Source organism: Electrona antarctica, assembly GCF_951216825.1.
Source record: "Electrona antarctica genome assembly, chromosome: 4".
In the NCBI taxonomy this organism is placed as follows: domain Eukaryota; kingdom Metazoa; phylum Chordata; class Actinopteri; order Myctophiformes; family Myctophidae; genus Electrona; species Electrona antarctica.
The window spans coordinates 36012581-36030080 of record NC_136809.1 but is presented as its reverse complement, the minus strand read 5'-3'; the positions used below and the strand labels follow the sequence as shown (position 1 = coordinate 36030080).

The following is a 17500-nucleotide window of genomic DNA, read 5'->3' as shown; positions in this document are numbered from 1 at the left end:
GTTCCAGTCTTCACCCGTTAGTATCTAGGAAGAGAGAGAGAGATATACACACAGTCACACACACACACACATGCACACACACAGTCACACGCACACACACATGCACACACACAGTCACACGCACACACACATGCACGCGCACAGTCACATGCACACACACATGCACACACACAGTCACACGCACACACACATGCACACACACAGTCACACGCACACACACATGCACACACACAGTCACACGCACACGCACACACACATGCACACACACAGTCACACACACACACACACACACGCGCGCGCGCGCACACACACATGCACGCGCACACGCGCGCATATACGCACACACTCCTTATGAGTCACACTTTTATTATATTATTATTATTACTAGAATTAACAAAATCTGCTCCATAGACCTTATGCAGGCCGCGGCCACTGCCGGCCATTATTTGGCAACATTTAGTTTCTTAGACACACACAACAAAGGCACAACAGACAAATACACTTTGTCAAATTTCACAGAAAAATGATAAAACCGGTTGTCGCTCGTACCTGGAATACCGTCATGATGGCTGCAGCAAAGGTGTCAAAGTTAGTGGAAGGAGTTCCCACTGGAAAGTTGAACCTGTGAGGAGGTTTAGAGAGACACACCTTTCAACACCATTCAGTTGTCACAGCACTGCAGTATGAAGCACAGGACAGATACAGGGAGGACTAAAGAGATACCTACAGTTGGGTGCCACCGATATTGTCCCTTATCATTTGACCCATTTAGGCCTGACCTCAAAATAAAAAAAAAATCCTTCTAAATTCTCATAAATATTTTCACGATTTTTCAAAAATAGCAGACCTACAAGCTCGTAGCGCGCCACTCGGTGGCGCGCTATGAGCTTGTAGATCTGCTATTTTTCAATAGCTAAATTATAACATAATGTTTAAAACACCAAAAGGGGTTCCCGCCCAAAATGGGTTAACTGTCCTTTTGCGCAGATCACGCAAACCTCAGCAAAAAGAAAAGGACAATATCGATGGCCTCCAACTGTATCTATATGCTTCAAGAATAAAACAACAACAACAATAAGAGCGAGTAGATTAATGTAGACACGAGGATTTCATCCATCTCCTAACAACAACAGAATGGTGAAAGCATCTATGCCAGTGTCATAGATGGACCCGCAAATAAACATGTATTTGGGGTCCCCACTGACCACCGTCAGTGGGAGGCACACATATATTTGCGCCAGGGTCCCAGGGACCCCCCATACGAGATTTGTCAATGTTGTGCCACACGTTCCCAGTCCTTCCTCTGCACATCATCATACAGGCTTTAGGGGCCGGGGCGGGCGTCTCCCTCAGCACAGCAGCCGGCTCAGGAGTGGTTGATCCCAATCAGCCCAGCTGCTCCGCGTTGCCATAAAGGCAAGCTGACAATATGAGCCGCTGAGATCTGGCGCCCGACGCTTGAACGTTGACTCCCGTCGTGGCTCGCGATCCTCCTCAGACCCAGTGACTCCCAGCTCCATACTCCACAGTCCTCTCCAGTCCTCTTCCACCCCCTCCCTGGATTTGCAAAACCTCTCACCACCCCGAGGCTCTCTCTTCACGCTACCAACTGCTCCCCCCCCCCCCCCCCCCCCAAGCGTAAACCTAAATTCCTTTTTACCCCTATTCCTGTCTCTGAGTCTGTGCCTTTGGGGTCCGCAGCACCAGTCGAACCTACTGTAACTGTTAAAATGTTTCACATGGTCTATTTTCAAATAGCCTATGTACTGTATAATATAGGGCTGTTGTGTTATCCTTTTAGCCCAAATGTCTGACTGTACCACATGCTGTTCTGTCTAATAAAGTATTCAATCAATTATTCAACCATACTTGAACCCCATCATCCCTATTCTGGGGGAGTTGCGACGCGGAGGGATTTGGTGCATAGACAGAAAAATATAGCATCTCCCAGTACAGAGATACAACTCGGGTGCAGTTTACTAAGTCTAGAGAGGGTTCAAGAAGTTAAACAGATTTTTCTGGGGCCCCCCCTCAGGGACCCCTTGAGCTACCACCACCACTTTTGAGAATCTGCTTGTCTATGAGAGAGACATGCTAGTATAGAGGGTGATACTGACTGTCCTATGAGAGAGACACACTATAGAGCAGTAGTTCCCAAACACTGGGCCCATTCGTGACCCATTTGTGGATCACAAACACATTTGTATGGGTCCCATTACTTTTTTGTTTCCTACATTTTGTTTTTAATTATTATTATTTCAAAACATTTTCAAAAACGATTCCCAAAAAAGCAAAGATTTTCATGAATTAAAAATAATTTCAATGATTATTTTCAGTAATTTCATGAGTTAATCAAAGAAAAATGCCATGAATTAGAAAACAAATCTTTAAGTTTAGTTTGGGTGCCGGGCAAAAATCTAATCTCTCTTTTGAGTCACGGGCTAAACAGTTTGGGAACCACTGGCTATAGAGGGTGATACTGACTCTGTCCTATGAGAGAGACACTCTATAGAGGGTGATACTGACTCTATCCTATGAGAGAGACACTCTATAGAGGGTGATACTGACTCTGTCCTATGAGAGAGACACTCTATAGAGGGTGATACTGACTCTATCCTATGAGAGATACACTCTATAGAGGGTGATACTGACTCTGTCCTATGAGAGATACACTCTATAGAGGGTGATACTGACTCTATCCTATGAGAGAGACACTCTATAGAGGGTGATACTGACTCTGTCCTATGAGAGAGACACTCTATAGAGGGTGATACTGACTCTATCCTATGAGAGATACACTCTATAGAGGGTGATACTGACTCTGTCCTATGAGAGATACACTCTAGGGTGATACTGACTGTCCTATGAGAGATACACTCTATAGAGGGTGATACTGACTCTATCCTATGAGAGATACACTCTATAGAGGGTGATACTGACTCTATCCTATGAGAGATACACTCTATAGAGGGTGATACTGACTCTATCCTATGAGAGATACACTCTATAGAGGGTGATACTGACTGTCCTCCAAACAGCTGCATGCCCAGCAGGGCAAACACCACGATGAAGAGGAAGAGGAGGAACAGCAGGCTGACGATGGACTTCATGGAGTTGAGCAAGGAGACCACCAGGTTCCTCAGAGGAGCCCAGTACCTGGGGGGCGAGAGAGAGAGAGAGAGAGAGAGAGAGAGAGAGAGAGAGAGAGAGAGAGAGAATAGGATAATTGAATTGGCATTTTCAAAAATCACATGAATGTCCCCTATTAAGACCTGAGGCCAATTCCACAGATGCCTTCATTCTCACACATTCAATATGTTTCTAAAATGTTTAAAAGTCAAGCAAAGCAAAAATGTATCCAAAGGGTAAGACCTTTTTTTCCTTCTTCTCCAAACACAGACTTGACACTCAAATGTAACCCAATATTGTTGAGTTACATTTTGTCACATACCTGACAAAATCGGGCGGGATGATTTGTTTATTTTTTTGTGACGCAATCTAAGATTTCTGGGATATGGGATTTTCAAGAGAAACTCAGTGACGTCAGGACTTCCGTACTCTACGGGGCCAGCGCCCCCTAGGGGCCCTTGAATACCAGGTGTCCCTGGAGTCCCCGGGGTTCCCTGGGTCACGAGGCCCGTCGACAATTGACTGAAATGTAAAATACATATTTAACGTTATCGCTCAATTGATGTGTTCCACAATAGATGCCTATATGAAGAATACTCCGTATATATCATATCAGCTGAAGAGCTGCTAGACAGAGCTGAGATGAAGCTGCCAGGTGAGGAAGTGGAGCCGCGCAGATGGAATATGACACAACATGACTGCAACATCAGCGACATGCGTGGGCACCAGAAGAGAAAAGAAGGAAAGGAAGACCAAAGACCGCCTGGCGGCGCACCGCTGAGAGGGAAAGAAATGAAGCAGGATGGAAATCATGGTCTGAAGTGAGGACTGCAGCAGTTGAGCGCTCTGTGAAGGCCTTATGATGCACTAAGTGGATAGGTAACAGGTATCTGTGAAGGCCTTATGATGCACTAAGTGGATAGGTAACAGGTATCTGTGAAGGCCTTATGATGCACTAAGTGGATAGGTAACAGGTATCGCTCTGTGAAGGCCTTAATGCACTAAGTGGATAGGTAACAGGTATCGCTCTGTGAAGGCCTTATGATGCACTAAGTGGATAGGTAACAGGTATCGCTCTGTGAAGGCCTTATGATGCACTAAGTGGATACGTAACAGGTATCTGTGAAGGCCTTATGATGCAGTGGATAGGTATTAGGTATCACTAAGTGGATAGGTATTAGGTATCGCTCACAATATACAGTACGTCTCCTGCAGATAGGTCCTTTTAAACGGGCAGTGATTAACGTGCCTAGTGATTCATTTTCAATGAGACCTGCGTTTTTTTCCTGTTCGTGCAGAGAAGTCGAGGGGCGAAACGCAAGCGTATTTACGTGGGCGCGGTCCCGTGGAATTGTTTTCGTGCACACGCCCGCGACTCACCAGACCTGGATTCTGTTTAGCTTTCTTTTTTTTACACTTGCGTTGTCGCGCCCCTCTTGAGCAGACTGTCGTTGATCCAGGCCTGTCTGACTAAAGGCCTATTCATATAGTCCAGTTTTACCAGTGATAAGGTGACCAACAAAATAGTGGTTAGTAAAAGAAAATGTGTTTGCAGGTAAGCAGCGAAGCGCTTACCAGCGCCGTGTGACGTCATGTTGTAGTGGTCGGTGGTCACCTTACCAGCACCGTGTGACGTCATGTTGTAGTGGTCGGTGGTCACCTTATCACCTAAAGTATGAATAGGCCTTAACGACACTCATGTCTGACTTTTCAGAGCTGGGAAAAAAGCTTGTTTCCATTGTGGTCCACTTTGAGACATCATGGAACTACAAACGACCATAAAACAAAGACAATGAAATCGAAATAGAGAGAGAGAGAGAGAGAGAGAGAGAGAGAGAGAGAGAGAGGGGGGGGGGTTATGGTTACTCAACAGGGCATGAATAATGGCAATGCATCAAAAACACCAGTTGTCAACGTTCTTTAAAGAAACCCAGGGCACCAGGAAAACCTGCTGATTCTGAGGTCTGGGAGAGAGGGAAAGTGGTAGAGCTATTAGAGAAGGGGGGAGAGAGAGAGGGAGAGAGAGAGAGAGAGAGAGAGAGAGAGAGATATAGAGAGAGAGAGAGAGAGAGAGAGAGAGAGAGAGAGAGAGAAAAGAATGAGTAGAAAAGTGCTGACTGGCCCTGTTTATGAGGTCAGGTCAGGCTTGTTGTTGTATTTTGCTTCTCCGGGTTTGTTCATAACAGTACAGTGAGGGCAGGTGTGTGTACACATGTGCGTTGCGTGCGTGTACGTGTCGAAGTAGGAACGTACATTGGATTAACGTGGCTGATGGGGTGCCCCCCACATGCCCATACAGTTCCATACAGCTGATTTTCAACGTTCAAAAATGTGACTTTAGAGATGATGGGCCCGATTATGCAGGTGCAACCAAATTACATATCATATTACAGTTTTTAAGAGGTGGAGGCGTGGGCAATGTCATATTACAATTATGGGCATGGTAAGAAGCGCTTTCGACACCCCACGGTGTGAGCAAAACGGCCTTGAATTAGTCATGGGAGTGTTTAAGAGTCAGCTGATGTCCTCATACGGAATGCGCCCTTTTCTGCAAGTGGTATTACATTTCTGCAGACTGGCACCATAGACATGACATGACTTTGTCACATTTGGGTTAATTATTCCTATTGCACTGCATGCTGTCACCTTTATGCCTCAAAAGAACAGATCCACAAGCTGTCACAGCCATGATGTGCATAGCTTGTAGGCCTATGTCTCTATTTTGTTAAGTAACTTGCAGTGTTAATTGGAAAGTCATTACAGCGGCGCAGCCATATGCTAAGGGAGGGAGATATACGCACATCATCACTTCATTTGTTTCTGTTCTAAGCATGAAAAACAGCTGTAAAAATCTTTATTCTAGTTCATTTGATTCATAAATGAATAACTAAGCCTTTGAAATGGCACCTACCTATACCTTTCAGATCGGAATGGAACTGCGAGTAGATACGCAGCATTGGCTGGCAAATTGGCAATCCATGCGTGTGTTGTTCCCAGAATCGTCTAACCCCCGAACATACAAGTTCGTTTGATATTGTTTAATTCGATACAAATAGAACCATGTACCATACAGCGAATGAAAGCAAGATTCCTAAGGAATATGGGGATTTTTACATTTTAAAAAACGGTTGAGAAATGAGAGAACCATGAGTGTTTATAATATCAAATATTATAAGAATAATATGAAAGACAAACGGGCTGTGAAGAGCTCACCATCCCGACAAGGAGGAAATATAGCCTATAGTGCATGCACGTATATGCACTGTTGCACACACACTCTTTATTTGTTTCTATTGAAAAACACCAGTAAAATAACGTTTATTTTATTTTATTTCATTCGAGTCACGACAAGGAATGAGTTGAAATGCCATACGTGCGCCATGCGTATTGCTGCGGCCCCAATGTTATGGTCTTCGCTCGTAGCATTTTATTGAAGAAGAATTGAGTCGGGTGTCATACAGCGTATGAAAACAAACTTCCCAATGATTATGGAGATGTTTTAATTTTTAAAAAAGGTTGAGAAATGAGCGATATATGACCCTTTACAATCTCAACGTTTGAACAGAAAGCCAGAAAGCCAGAAAGCTCGCTGTTGCCATGTCTCATAGAAACAAGTAAATAGGTCTATAAACATACTCCCAAAAGAATCGCATATAACAGGGGTCTGCAACCTATTTTAAATGAAGTGCCATGTTTTTATTTTAGTGAGTCTGCCATATCAAGATAAATTTTATGACACCACATTAAAATTTCCAGCATATTTTGATTGTCCACAAATATAAAGTTCTTCCTTCTTTTTACATATTTTCTTGCACATTGTTATAATGATCATTATAAATATATACCCCCCTGCAGTCAGAGTTCATAGTTTTAATGAATGAATGTGATGCATTGTGAGCTGGTAGATCTGCTATTTTCAAAAGTAATCTTTGAAAAAAGTGACAATTGTGGAATATTTTTGAAAAATGTTATTGAAACATTTAAAAACACAGATCTGTCATGGGGGTCACTGGCTTAGTTGGGCAAATGCATTCATCTGGGGGTCCTTGACATGGGAATGTCGCTGTGTGAGGATCACTGGTTTAAACAACATTAGGAGAAAAGCCCAAATAAGCACTTTAGAAACAAGAAAAGCAACCACAACTACCAATATTTACAAGCAACTTTACAGAAAAAGAGGCCGCTTATAATAAACAGCAAACAGACATGGCAACACTCCAGCAGCGAGCCGCTCCACTCCAGAGCCGCTCAAGTGTAAAATCAAACAGTGCTTTTTGCATTTAAGAGGTGGTCAGACCCAGGTGGAATCGGAGTGTTTTTAGGTCAAGGGGCTTAATAGCAAATAGCGCAAAGCGAAAATAATTAACATATGGACACTCCCCCAATGCTAAAATATTCAGGAACGTGGTATTCCATATGAGTGAGCGTTCACCACGGCTTCCATAATACGAAAAGGCGCAGAGCGAGGCCAAAATCTGTATTACCGCATGGGTTTTTGGACTTGCATAATCGGGCCCGATGTCCCCAATTATTTTGGGGGTGGGGGACGCGGCCTGAAAAGTTTGGGCACCCTGTAGAGAACAATTAGGACAGAAAAGACTGATGAGTGGAGAGCTGCAGCTTTTCTCGGGCCATGGAGACGAAAGGGTAGCTCTCATGGAATGCAAGAACGCTCACCACAAAACATGCTCGCCCCGGGTCTAATCCGGCGACCTTGGAGCGGTGGCCTCCAGGTATTCTTAAACGTAACCTCAGTAAAACTATACCTAACCCTAAACATATTCCTAACCTTAACCTCAGTAAAACAAATACGAGAATAAACGAACCACTGGGAGCGAACAATCTGCGGAAAAAATAGGGGGCGAGTGTGTTTTGTGGCGAGTGTTCTGTTTACCCTCTCATCGCGAGACACGGCCAAAGCATTTCCGGGGGTCCCCAGCCAAAAACTTTGAGAACCCCAACCCCTGCTCTAGGGTGATACAGCAACAAACAAAAATAAGAATCTTCAATTCCCCTCCAAAACATCTGTCGTGTTTCATGCAGCAGATACATACAGAATGACTCAAGTACACAACAAATAAAGTGCAACTGCAAACCTTTATCAACAAATGTCTCAGAAGAATCCTGATATATACACTGGCCAGACAAGGTCAGCAATAACGAGCTATGGATGAAGACCAAACAACAAAATTGGACGAAATTGTCACACACTACGCAAACCGGTGTCAAACACCACCAGACAGGCTCCCTCTGACTTGGAACCCTCAAGGGAAGAGAAACAGAGGCCGGCTGATCGCAGATAGAAAAAAACGGCAGTGAACTCTAGAGGGAATCGATCCCTTGTCCAGGCTTATGCCTGACATAGGCCGTCGACAAGGGAACAGGAACTAGAGAACAATGATGGTTTGTTGTGTGTGTGTGTGTGTGTGTGTGTGTGTGTGTGTGTGTGTGTGTGTGTGTGTGTGTGTGTGTGTGTGTGTGTGTGTGTGTGTGTGTGTGTGTTAAGGCTGTCCCCAAACATTCAAGGTTCGAATGTTCGCTCGTTAGGGTTGGCACTCGAATCTTAATTAATGGGCTTGAACCATTCGGTTTTTTAATTTTTTTATATTATTAAAAAATATATATTTTTTTTCCTTTTTTATTAACTCGAAAATATATCTCGGCGAGAATGCGATATGAGCATGTAAAAAAAAGTAAGTTTCTAGTCGCATTCCTGTCAGAAGTTATGATATTTTAAAGAAATATCTCCTTGTTCTGCTGTCCCCCAATTTGGTGATTGGCCTGCAGCTGAGGTGATTGACCTTTTTCACCTTGTTCTGTGAGAACAAAAGAGTTCCATTGAATGGAATGTCTGACGTGTCGTGTCTCACACACACACACACAATGCGCTTCTGAGTAGCTACCGAGCAAGCTCTCGTTTTAGCTGCCTGCCAGCAAGCTTAACAGAGACATTGGAAAGGATTTTTGGTCTGACAAAAAATATGGACAGTCGTACAGGTACTCACAATTACCATGTTTTGGGGGCTGCTTGAGAAATCATGGCTCATTTTTTATGGAATGATGAGCTCGGAGATCAGCTGTTTTCGCGGAGCACATGTCAGAGCCACTTGACGCTCTCTCTGTGTGTGTGTGTGTGTGTGTGTGTGTTGGGAGAGACGAGAGAGATTCATAAAGAGAGGGCGCTGCGCTCTCTTCAGCGCTGCGCTAATCATGTTCAAGTCGGATATATCGTATTGAATTGCAGCCTGGTTAAAAGCACCCGGAGAAATTAATTAATTGGAAACAAATGGTTCGGATGTTCGCTCGAAAATTCCTGCCGAAGTTCGAGTCCTAAACAGGGCTTGGGTACAGCCTTAGTGTGTGTGTGTGTGTGTGTGTGTGTGTGTGTGTGTGTGTGTGTGTGTGTGTGTGTGTGTGTGCGCACACATGTAATACTTACTTTGTGACTTTGAAGATCCGGAGCAGCCGCAGAGCTCGAAGCACGCTGATCCCAAAGGATGTGCCTGGCTTTATGGTGGCCCAGATCACCTCGAAGATGCTACCCACAATCACCTGCACAGCGTGTGCACACACACACACACACACACACACACACACACACACACACACACACACACACACACACACACACACACACACACACACACACACACACACACACACACACACACACACACACACACACTCACACACACACAATTAGTCTTCTCTAATGAAATGAAACATTAGCTGAACAGAATGTGTACGCGCGTGCAATCTGTGCAATCTGTGCATGCGCGTGCGTGTTGCATGTTCTCACCACACAGTCGAAGCGGTTGAAGGAGGAATGGAAGTACGGCTGTGTGCCCAGGCCGTACATCTTGATGCCCATCTCTGATATGAACATAGCCAGGAAGATAAACTCAGCATAGACTGAGGAAAAGGACGAGAGAGTGGAAAGAGAAAAAAGAAATAAGCCTCAGCACTTATAGGACAATAGCACAGTGACCAGTGTCACCCCTGTAGTGTCATCTCACATTAGTGGGATTGAGCCAATCTGTTCTCATTAGGCAAGGAGATCAAGGCAGGAAAAAAATGAGGAAAGCTTTGAGAAAAGCTTTTACCACAAAACATACAAGCAAAGGGCTTCTCCTCACATCAGATATTGGAGCCTTTTCTACAAAACGTACAACTAAACGTTTTTTTTTTCAAGGTCCAAAACAAAAACATATTTACAGATAGTCCTGAGATAGAATATAAAAGTGCATGAGAGAAAAAGGAGGAAAGAGAAAGAAGGAGAGAGATATCTCACGCAAGAGGGGTCTAAACAGGGCAACGAATGGAGTGAAGAGGAAGGGAAGATGAATGGAAAGAAGAAAGACTGAGAGATAGAGGGACGCAGGAGATTGACGCAGAGGGGCAGAGAAATGAAGTGAAAGTTAAGAGACATTTATATCAACATTGTGCAGGACAGAAACAGAGAATGAAAGAGTGGGTGTGAACAAGACGGGGAGAGAAAAATACAAAATAAACAATGAGAGGAGAGATGGAAAGAAAAAATAAGACAAACAAGAGAGAGAGAGAGAGAGAGAGAGAGAGAGAGAGAGAGAGAGAGAGAGAAATGAGTCAATAATACACAGTAAAATCCTCAGTGTCCATGGTAACTCAGAGAGCGTAACAAATGGTAGCGTTATGGGTCCATTGGGGTTCCATCTTTATGCTCTCTGAGTTAAACCAACACTGAGCGTTTGACAGTGCAGCAGTAAATGACAGAGTGGTGATGAATGGACTCCATCAGTGGCTACGCTCCCATATGCTAATGACCCTGTGACTGGACACTGGCCATCAGCGGCTGTGTGTGTGTGTGTGTGTGTGTGTGTGTGTGTGTGTGTGTGTGTGTGTGTGTGTGTGTGTGTGTGTGTGTGCGTGCGTGCGTGCACGTGCACAAAGATGGCCGGATTTAACGTCTCAACATGTGCAAGGGGGACATGAGTTACTCTTCTGTCCCTAAGAGTGTGGCAGTAACGCAGGTGACTCCCCTGGCGGACCCCTGTCCCCCTGGCGGACCCCTGTCCCCCTCCCCTGGCGGACCCCTGTCCCCCTCCCCTGGCAGACCCCTGTCCCCCTCCCCTGGCGGACCCCTGTCCCCCTCCCCTGGCGGACCCCTGTCCCCCTCCCCTGGCAGACCCCTGTCCGCCCCTCCCCTGGCGGACCCCTGTCCCCCTGGTGGACCCCTGTCCCCCTGGCGGACCCCTGTCCCCCTCCCCTGGCGGACCCCTGTCCCCCTCCCCTGGCGGACCCCTGTCCCCCTGGCGGACCCCTGTCCCCCTCCCCTGGCGGACCCCTGTCCCCCTCCCCTGGCAGACCCCTGTCCCCCTGGTGGACCCCTGTCCACCTCCCCTGGCGGACCCCTGTCCCCCTCCCCTGGCGGACCCCTGTCCCCCTCCCCTGGCGGACACCTGTCCCCCTGGCGGACCCCTGTCCCCCTCCCCTGGCGGACCCCTGTCCCCCTCCCCTGGCGGACCCCTGTCCCCCTGGCGGACCCCTGTCCCCCTCCCCTGGCGGACCCCTGTCCCCCTCCCCTGGCAGACCCCTGTCCCCCTGGTGGACCCCTGTCCACCTCCCCTGGCGGACCCCTGTCCCCCTCCCCTGGCGGACCCCTGTCCCCCTCCCCTGGCGGACACCTGTCCCCCTGGCGGACCCCTGTCCCCCTCCCCTGGCAGATCCCTGTCCCCCTGGCGGACCCCTGTCCCCCTGGCGGACCCCTGTCCCCCTCCCCTGGCGGACCCCTGACCCCCTGGCGGACCCCTAACCCCCTCCCCTGGCGGACCCCTGTCCCCCTCACCTGGCGGACCCCTGTCCCCCTGGCGGACCCCTGTCCCCCTCCCCTGGCGGACCCCTGTCCCCCTGGCGGACCCCTGTCCCCCTCCCCTGGCGGACCCCTGTCCCCCTGGCGGACCCCTGTCCCCCTGGTGGACCCCTGTCCCCCTGGCGGACCCCTGTCCCCCTCCCCTGGCGGACCCCTGTCCCCCTCCCCTGGTGGACCCCTGTCCCCCTGGCGGACCCCTGTCCCCCTCGCCTGGCGGACCCCTGTCCCCCTGGCGGAACCCTGTCCCCCTGGCGGAACCCTGTCCCCCTGGTGCTCCCCTGTCCCCCTGGCGGACCCCTGTCCCCCTGGTGGACCCCTGTCCCCCTGGCGGACCCCTGTCCCCCTCCCCTGGCGGACCCCTGTCCCCTTCTTCTGTCCCCCTTTCAATAGCAAAAGTTTAAAACAATTACTGTAAAGTGGTTAAACCCTAAGGTGACACAGATGCGTTCCAGGTCTTAAAGGGTTGTTCCAGTACTCACAGAGGAAGTCGGACAGCACCTCGGGCTGGTCGTAGTGCACCACGGCCACACACATGGTGTTCAGGCCCACCAGGCCCAGCACGGTCCAGTAGAACGCCTGCGTCTTCACCATCTTGCGGATCATGAAGCGCACACGCCTCTCGCTCTTGTTGTAGCTGCCGTCCTTGCTCTTGATGCTGGAGCGAGCGAAACCTATAGGAGCGTGGTGGGTGGGTTTCAGAAGGGTGGGTGGGTTTCAGAAGGGTGGGTGGGTTTCAGAAGGGTGGGTGGGTTTCAGAAGGGTGGGTGGGTTTCAGAAGGGTGGGTGGGTTTCAGAAGGGTGGGTGGGTTTCAGAAGGGTGGGTGGGTTTCAGAAGGGTGGGTGGGTTTCAGAAGGGTGGGTGGGTTTCAGAAGGGTGGGTGGGTTTCAGAAGGGTGGGTGGGTTTCAGAAGGGTGGGTGGGTTTCAGAAGGGTGGGTGGGTTTCAGAAGGGTGGGTGGGGGTGACGGACAGAACACAGAAGTGTTGTTGTTAGTTAGTTGTCTTAACCACGCACATACACACATACTAGGGCATTAAACCACACATACACACATACTAGGGCATTAAAACCCTCTTATGGCCAGCCTAATTAACAGTGGATTGGGCCTTCTGCCTGCACTATTCATATGTTTAATTCGTCATTTTAATGCCAATAGAAAAATCTGTGATATACACACTGCATCTCATTCTCACACGGCAATCCTATAGTATTATACCCAGTCCTGATGGTGGCGGTAACGTCCCCATTATGCCGATTTTGACGAAATTGAGCGAATCTGGCGATGTAATCTGGCGATGTAACTATCAGATGTCCGGAATGCTAAGCGATCATTGTTTATTTTAATAACTAAGTCAAATTAAGCTCTAATCAAGCCCAAAATATCGCATTTTACGCAGCGATGCATGCGCGATCACGCGCGTGCGTGATCGACCGTGCACACGCGGATTTCGGACGGTTTTAGGTAGATTACATCGGCCGTTAACCAAACAAGCTAAAAGTTGCTACATTTTGTTATATTAAGCTCCCGATTACAGGGGATTAAACGATTACGTCAATTACGTCAGTGGCCATAAGGGATTTATTGATTCATTACGTCAATTACGGCACTGGCCATAATCGGGTTAAGCAAAAAGTCGACTTTTCAACAAGTCGACTTCATTAACATAAGTTAATGAAGTCTACTCAAAAAAAGTCTACTCATTATATTTGTTCCATGTGTGCGTGTGTACATAATTCAAACTCGAACTCAGATCTTATGTTGTACTTACTTTAAATCTGTCATATTACCCAAGGAATATGATCTGTGATTATGACTGTGTGTCTACCTGATCCTGGGATATCTTTCAGTGAAAATCTCAATAAAAAGATTTATAAAAAAAAAACTGTAGGATTGGTTATTGTCACGGACATAAGTGATTCTTTCCCTTTCCAACTGCGTAGGAGTTCAGTCTGCCATTAATTAACAACTCCTTTGTGTGTGCCGGCCCTTTGATGTGCTGCTCTCTGCTCACTCAGCTGCATCTTGTTCCACTGATTGCCTGGCTGCGCTGCACTATGTCAGTGAAGTCAGAACAGAAGCGTGCAAACTTTGTCCCCAAACGATCGCCTCTATCTTTACGCGCGGGCCGCATGAATCTCTCCGGTCAGCTGTGAGAGTGTCAGTGTAAGGAGGTTTTACTGCATGGCTCAGAGAAGAAGAAACAAGTAGGCCGAGTAGCCTTGATGATGAGGAAGGAGGAGGGTGTCGTGACTTGTGAGCGTGGAACGTATAGGATTGACTATTATTGTGTTCTGATGATGTGCTGCTGCTAATGTTAATATAGAGCTACTGTCTTCTATTGTTCTGGCGGTCCGGCTGCTGTGCCCCAACTGAACTGCTGCTGCTCTGCTGCTGTTCAAATAAAATGTTATATTTGTCTCCACCAGGCCGAAGGCATGGGGAGAGAGTATGTTTTACACTCCGTCCGTGTGTGTGTGTGTGTGTGTGTGTGTGTGTGTGTGTGTGTGTCCGTCCGTTACCAGCTAATCTCCGGCACCGTTGCACACACACTCCCTAGATACCAACGATGAACCTCTGCCCAAACTTTTCCTGAATGGCCTGTTGTAGTGCCACCAGGAGGCTGACTTTTGTAAAACACATGTTTTGCTTACTCCTGTCTGTCTGTCTGTCTGTCTGCCTGTCTGCCTGTCTGTCTGTCTGTCTGTCTGTCTGTCTGTCTGTCTGTCTGTCTGTCTGTCTGTCTGTCTGTCTGTCTGTCTGTCTGTCTGTCTTACCGACAGCGTCCCCCATGTTGTCCTCTCCTTCCTCTGGGTTGAGAAGCTCTGTCTTGTTGTTCTTGGTTTTGATGGTGGGCCTCCGTCTCGTACCTGAGGTTGGACACAAACACACAGATTTAAGGCCCGAGGTCTATTCTGCAAATTGCCTTCTAAGTCAGTAGCTTTCAAGATTTACCAAAAATGTTTCAAAAACGTCAGATGTACAAACTGTGAGTTTGTAAATCAGATTTTTTTTTAATAGCCAACGCAAATGTCTGAAATGACACGGATGCTTTCCTGGTTTTAATGGGTTAATGTCATTGTTTACTGTGTCGCGGTAACAACGGAGTCGTATAGAGAGAACAGCCGTCGACAGCCACTGAGCTTGTAGATCGATTGGCGTTTAACTCTCCATTTCAGCCTATAGTCTCTTTGCTGTTGTCTTGTCTGGTGGGAGCTTATAGGTCTGAATGTCTTCATGTGTCATTCTTTCTCCATCAAGGAGAACATCCGGGGGGTTGTGTGTGTGTGTGTGTGTGTGTGTGTGTGCGTCCCATGTCTGCATGCTGTGTTTTCAGACTTGGGACGGCCACTACACAGATCCCCCCCCAAAAACCTGCTCCATCGGTCCTGGCATTATGCCAATCAATGGTCAATGCTCATGTGCAATTTCAGATCGACTGGCCAACCCACTGAGAAGATGATGGACAGAGTTGTTTTTTCTTTTTAAGTAGCATTTTATTAAGATCATACTGTAAGTCCTCTATCTCAATCTATTCCTCTCTTTTTCGGCTGTTTCTTTCTTCATCTCTCCATACAGTAGGTTTGTCTGGACCTTCCGTCCGTCCGTCCGTCCGTCCGTCCGTCCGTCCGTCCGTCCATCCGTCCGTCCGTCCGTCCGTCCGTCCGTCCGCCCGTCCGTCCGTCCGTCTGTCTGTCTGTCTGTCTGTCCGTCCGTCTGTCTGTCTGTCTGTCTGTCTGTCTGTCTGTCATACAAGAAGTGAGTTGAGTTACCGTCAAAGTTTCCTGTGGTGTCGTCCTCAGCTAGAATCACCTCCTCTGTACAAACAAACAGAACACACCGACTGTTAGTCCACTTTGATCATACACAATTCAACTTCTTGTTTTTATATATATTTTTTTATCTTTCAAAATTAAATTGGAAAATATATTAATCACTTGCTCATACTAGAGCGTCGTGCACACAAAAGTATAAAAAGTACAGTAAGTATTGTTGGACGCATGAGGTTTCCACCCAGACAGAGACGATAACATACACGGATGCTTGTGTATGGGCGTGTATGGGCGAGTCCATGATGTGCACGTATCTCTCAAGTTTTCTGCTTGCTCAGCATTGCCAAGATTGGAGTAAGTGGCATGAGCCATGTACTGTAGTCACTGTAATGCTCATCCTGTGTGTGTGTGTGTGTGTGTGTGTGTGTGTGTGTGTGCGTGCGTGCGTGCGTGCGTGCGTGCGTGCGTGCGTGCGTGCTATCTGACCTGCTTTGCAGATCCACTCCAGATATCCATTCAGTTCTCTCTCGATCTGCTGCTGTCGCCTCAGTTTCAGGAACTCGCATCTGTTCTCCACTCGTTCTCTCTCTTTGGCAAACTCACTGCGACACGCCACACACACACACACACACACACACACACACACACACACACACACACACACACACACACACACACACACACACACGGTTATTGTTTCAATTACAGTCACGCACGCACGCACGCACGCACGCACGCACGCACGCACGCACGCACGCACGCACGCATAAAGACACACATAAAGAAGTGGACAGGTGAGACTGAGGTCGTTACCCTGAGAGAACACCTAGCACCAGGTTGAGCATGAAGAAGGAGCCGATGATGATGAGAGGAACATAGTACATCCAGTTCCACGCAGCGCCCTCCACGTCGTTACTCTGTGACAACCACACACACACACAGACACACACACACACACACACACACACACACACACACACACACACACACACACACACACACACACACGTGTCATGGCTAGTTTACAACCGATTAATTCACCCACGCTGTGTTAGCACTGCACCAAATGTTCTGGTGCCCATCAACGTGCTCGGGGCCGTCTGTTCTGATCATGATGAATTGAATACATGGGATCGCAATGGAAACATTGTGTCATCGTTTTACACACACACACACACACACACACACACACACACACACACACACACACACACACACACACACACACACACACACACACACACACTCAAGTGCATTTACTCGTGCATCTACGTAAGTAAATGCACTTAGTTACTTCAGGCCACTGGTGACAGGTCATCAACGTTAGGGCTCTGACACAGCCACTGCTTACAGAGCGTTGGTTCATCAGTGTGGAACTGTGGATGCTCACATCATTATCGTTACAGTTATCATTATTGTTATCGTGACGGCCCTTAATATTGCCATGTTATGGATGTATAATATCTTGGGACTATTATGAATTACTGTGCAGTAGGCAACCTTAACCCATGTCTAACCAATGAATAGTCTAAACTAAGTATGCACCCCACGTTATGTTCCATTCTTACCATGCTTTTAGCCCATGAGGCCGATTCTAAAAATGTCTTCAGAAACAACTATGTTGCTATAATATCACTGCTGTCATGTAGAAAGCTTATCTCCATACTTTTGTGTTTTTTCGTAAATTAACGGCCTATACTTGATCATATACTACAGCGTCACACAAAAGCATCAAAAGTACTGTAGCAAATC

The 17500-nt window shown here is 47.3% G+C and overlaps 1 protein-coding gene across 1 annotated transcript in view; it reads right to left on the bottom strand.

The window, feature by feature from the left end:
* Nucleotides 1-17500, bottom strand: part of cacna1ab (calcium channel, voltage-dependent, P/Q type, alpha 1A subunit, b) — a gene marked incomplete at its 3' end in the record, with an annotated part of 234655 nt that overhangs the window by 81109 nt on the left and 136046 nt on the right. The window contains exons 5-14 of the mRNA XM_079498401.1: nucleotides 16562-16663; nucleotides 16235-16350; nucleotides 15749-15793; nucleotides 14753-14845; nucleotides 12457-12648; nucleotides 9929-10041; nucleotides 9569-9681; nucleotides 3025-3156; nucleotides 550-622; nucleotides 1-24 (exon numbers count right to left, since the gene is read on the bottom strand). The exon at nucleotides 1-24 is cut by the window's left edge and continues 97 nt beyond it. Of these exons, the coding sequence (XP_079354527.1) occupies nucleotides 1-24; nucleotides 550-622; nucleotides 3025-3156; nucleotides 9569-9681; nucleotides 9929-10041; nucleotides 12457-12648; nucleotides 14753-14845; nucleotides 15749-15793; nucleotides 16235-16350; nucleotides 16562-16663 (1003 nt within the window). The remainder of the gene's footprint in view (nucleotides 25-549; nucleotides 623-3024; nucleotides 3157-9568; nucleotides 9682-9928; nucleotides 10042-12456; nucleotides 12649-14752; nucleotides 14846-15748; nucleotides 15794-16234; nucleotides 16351-16561; nucleotides 16664-17500) is intronic.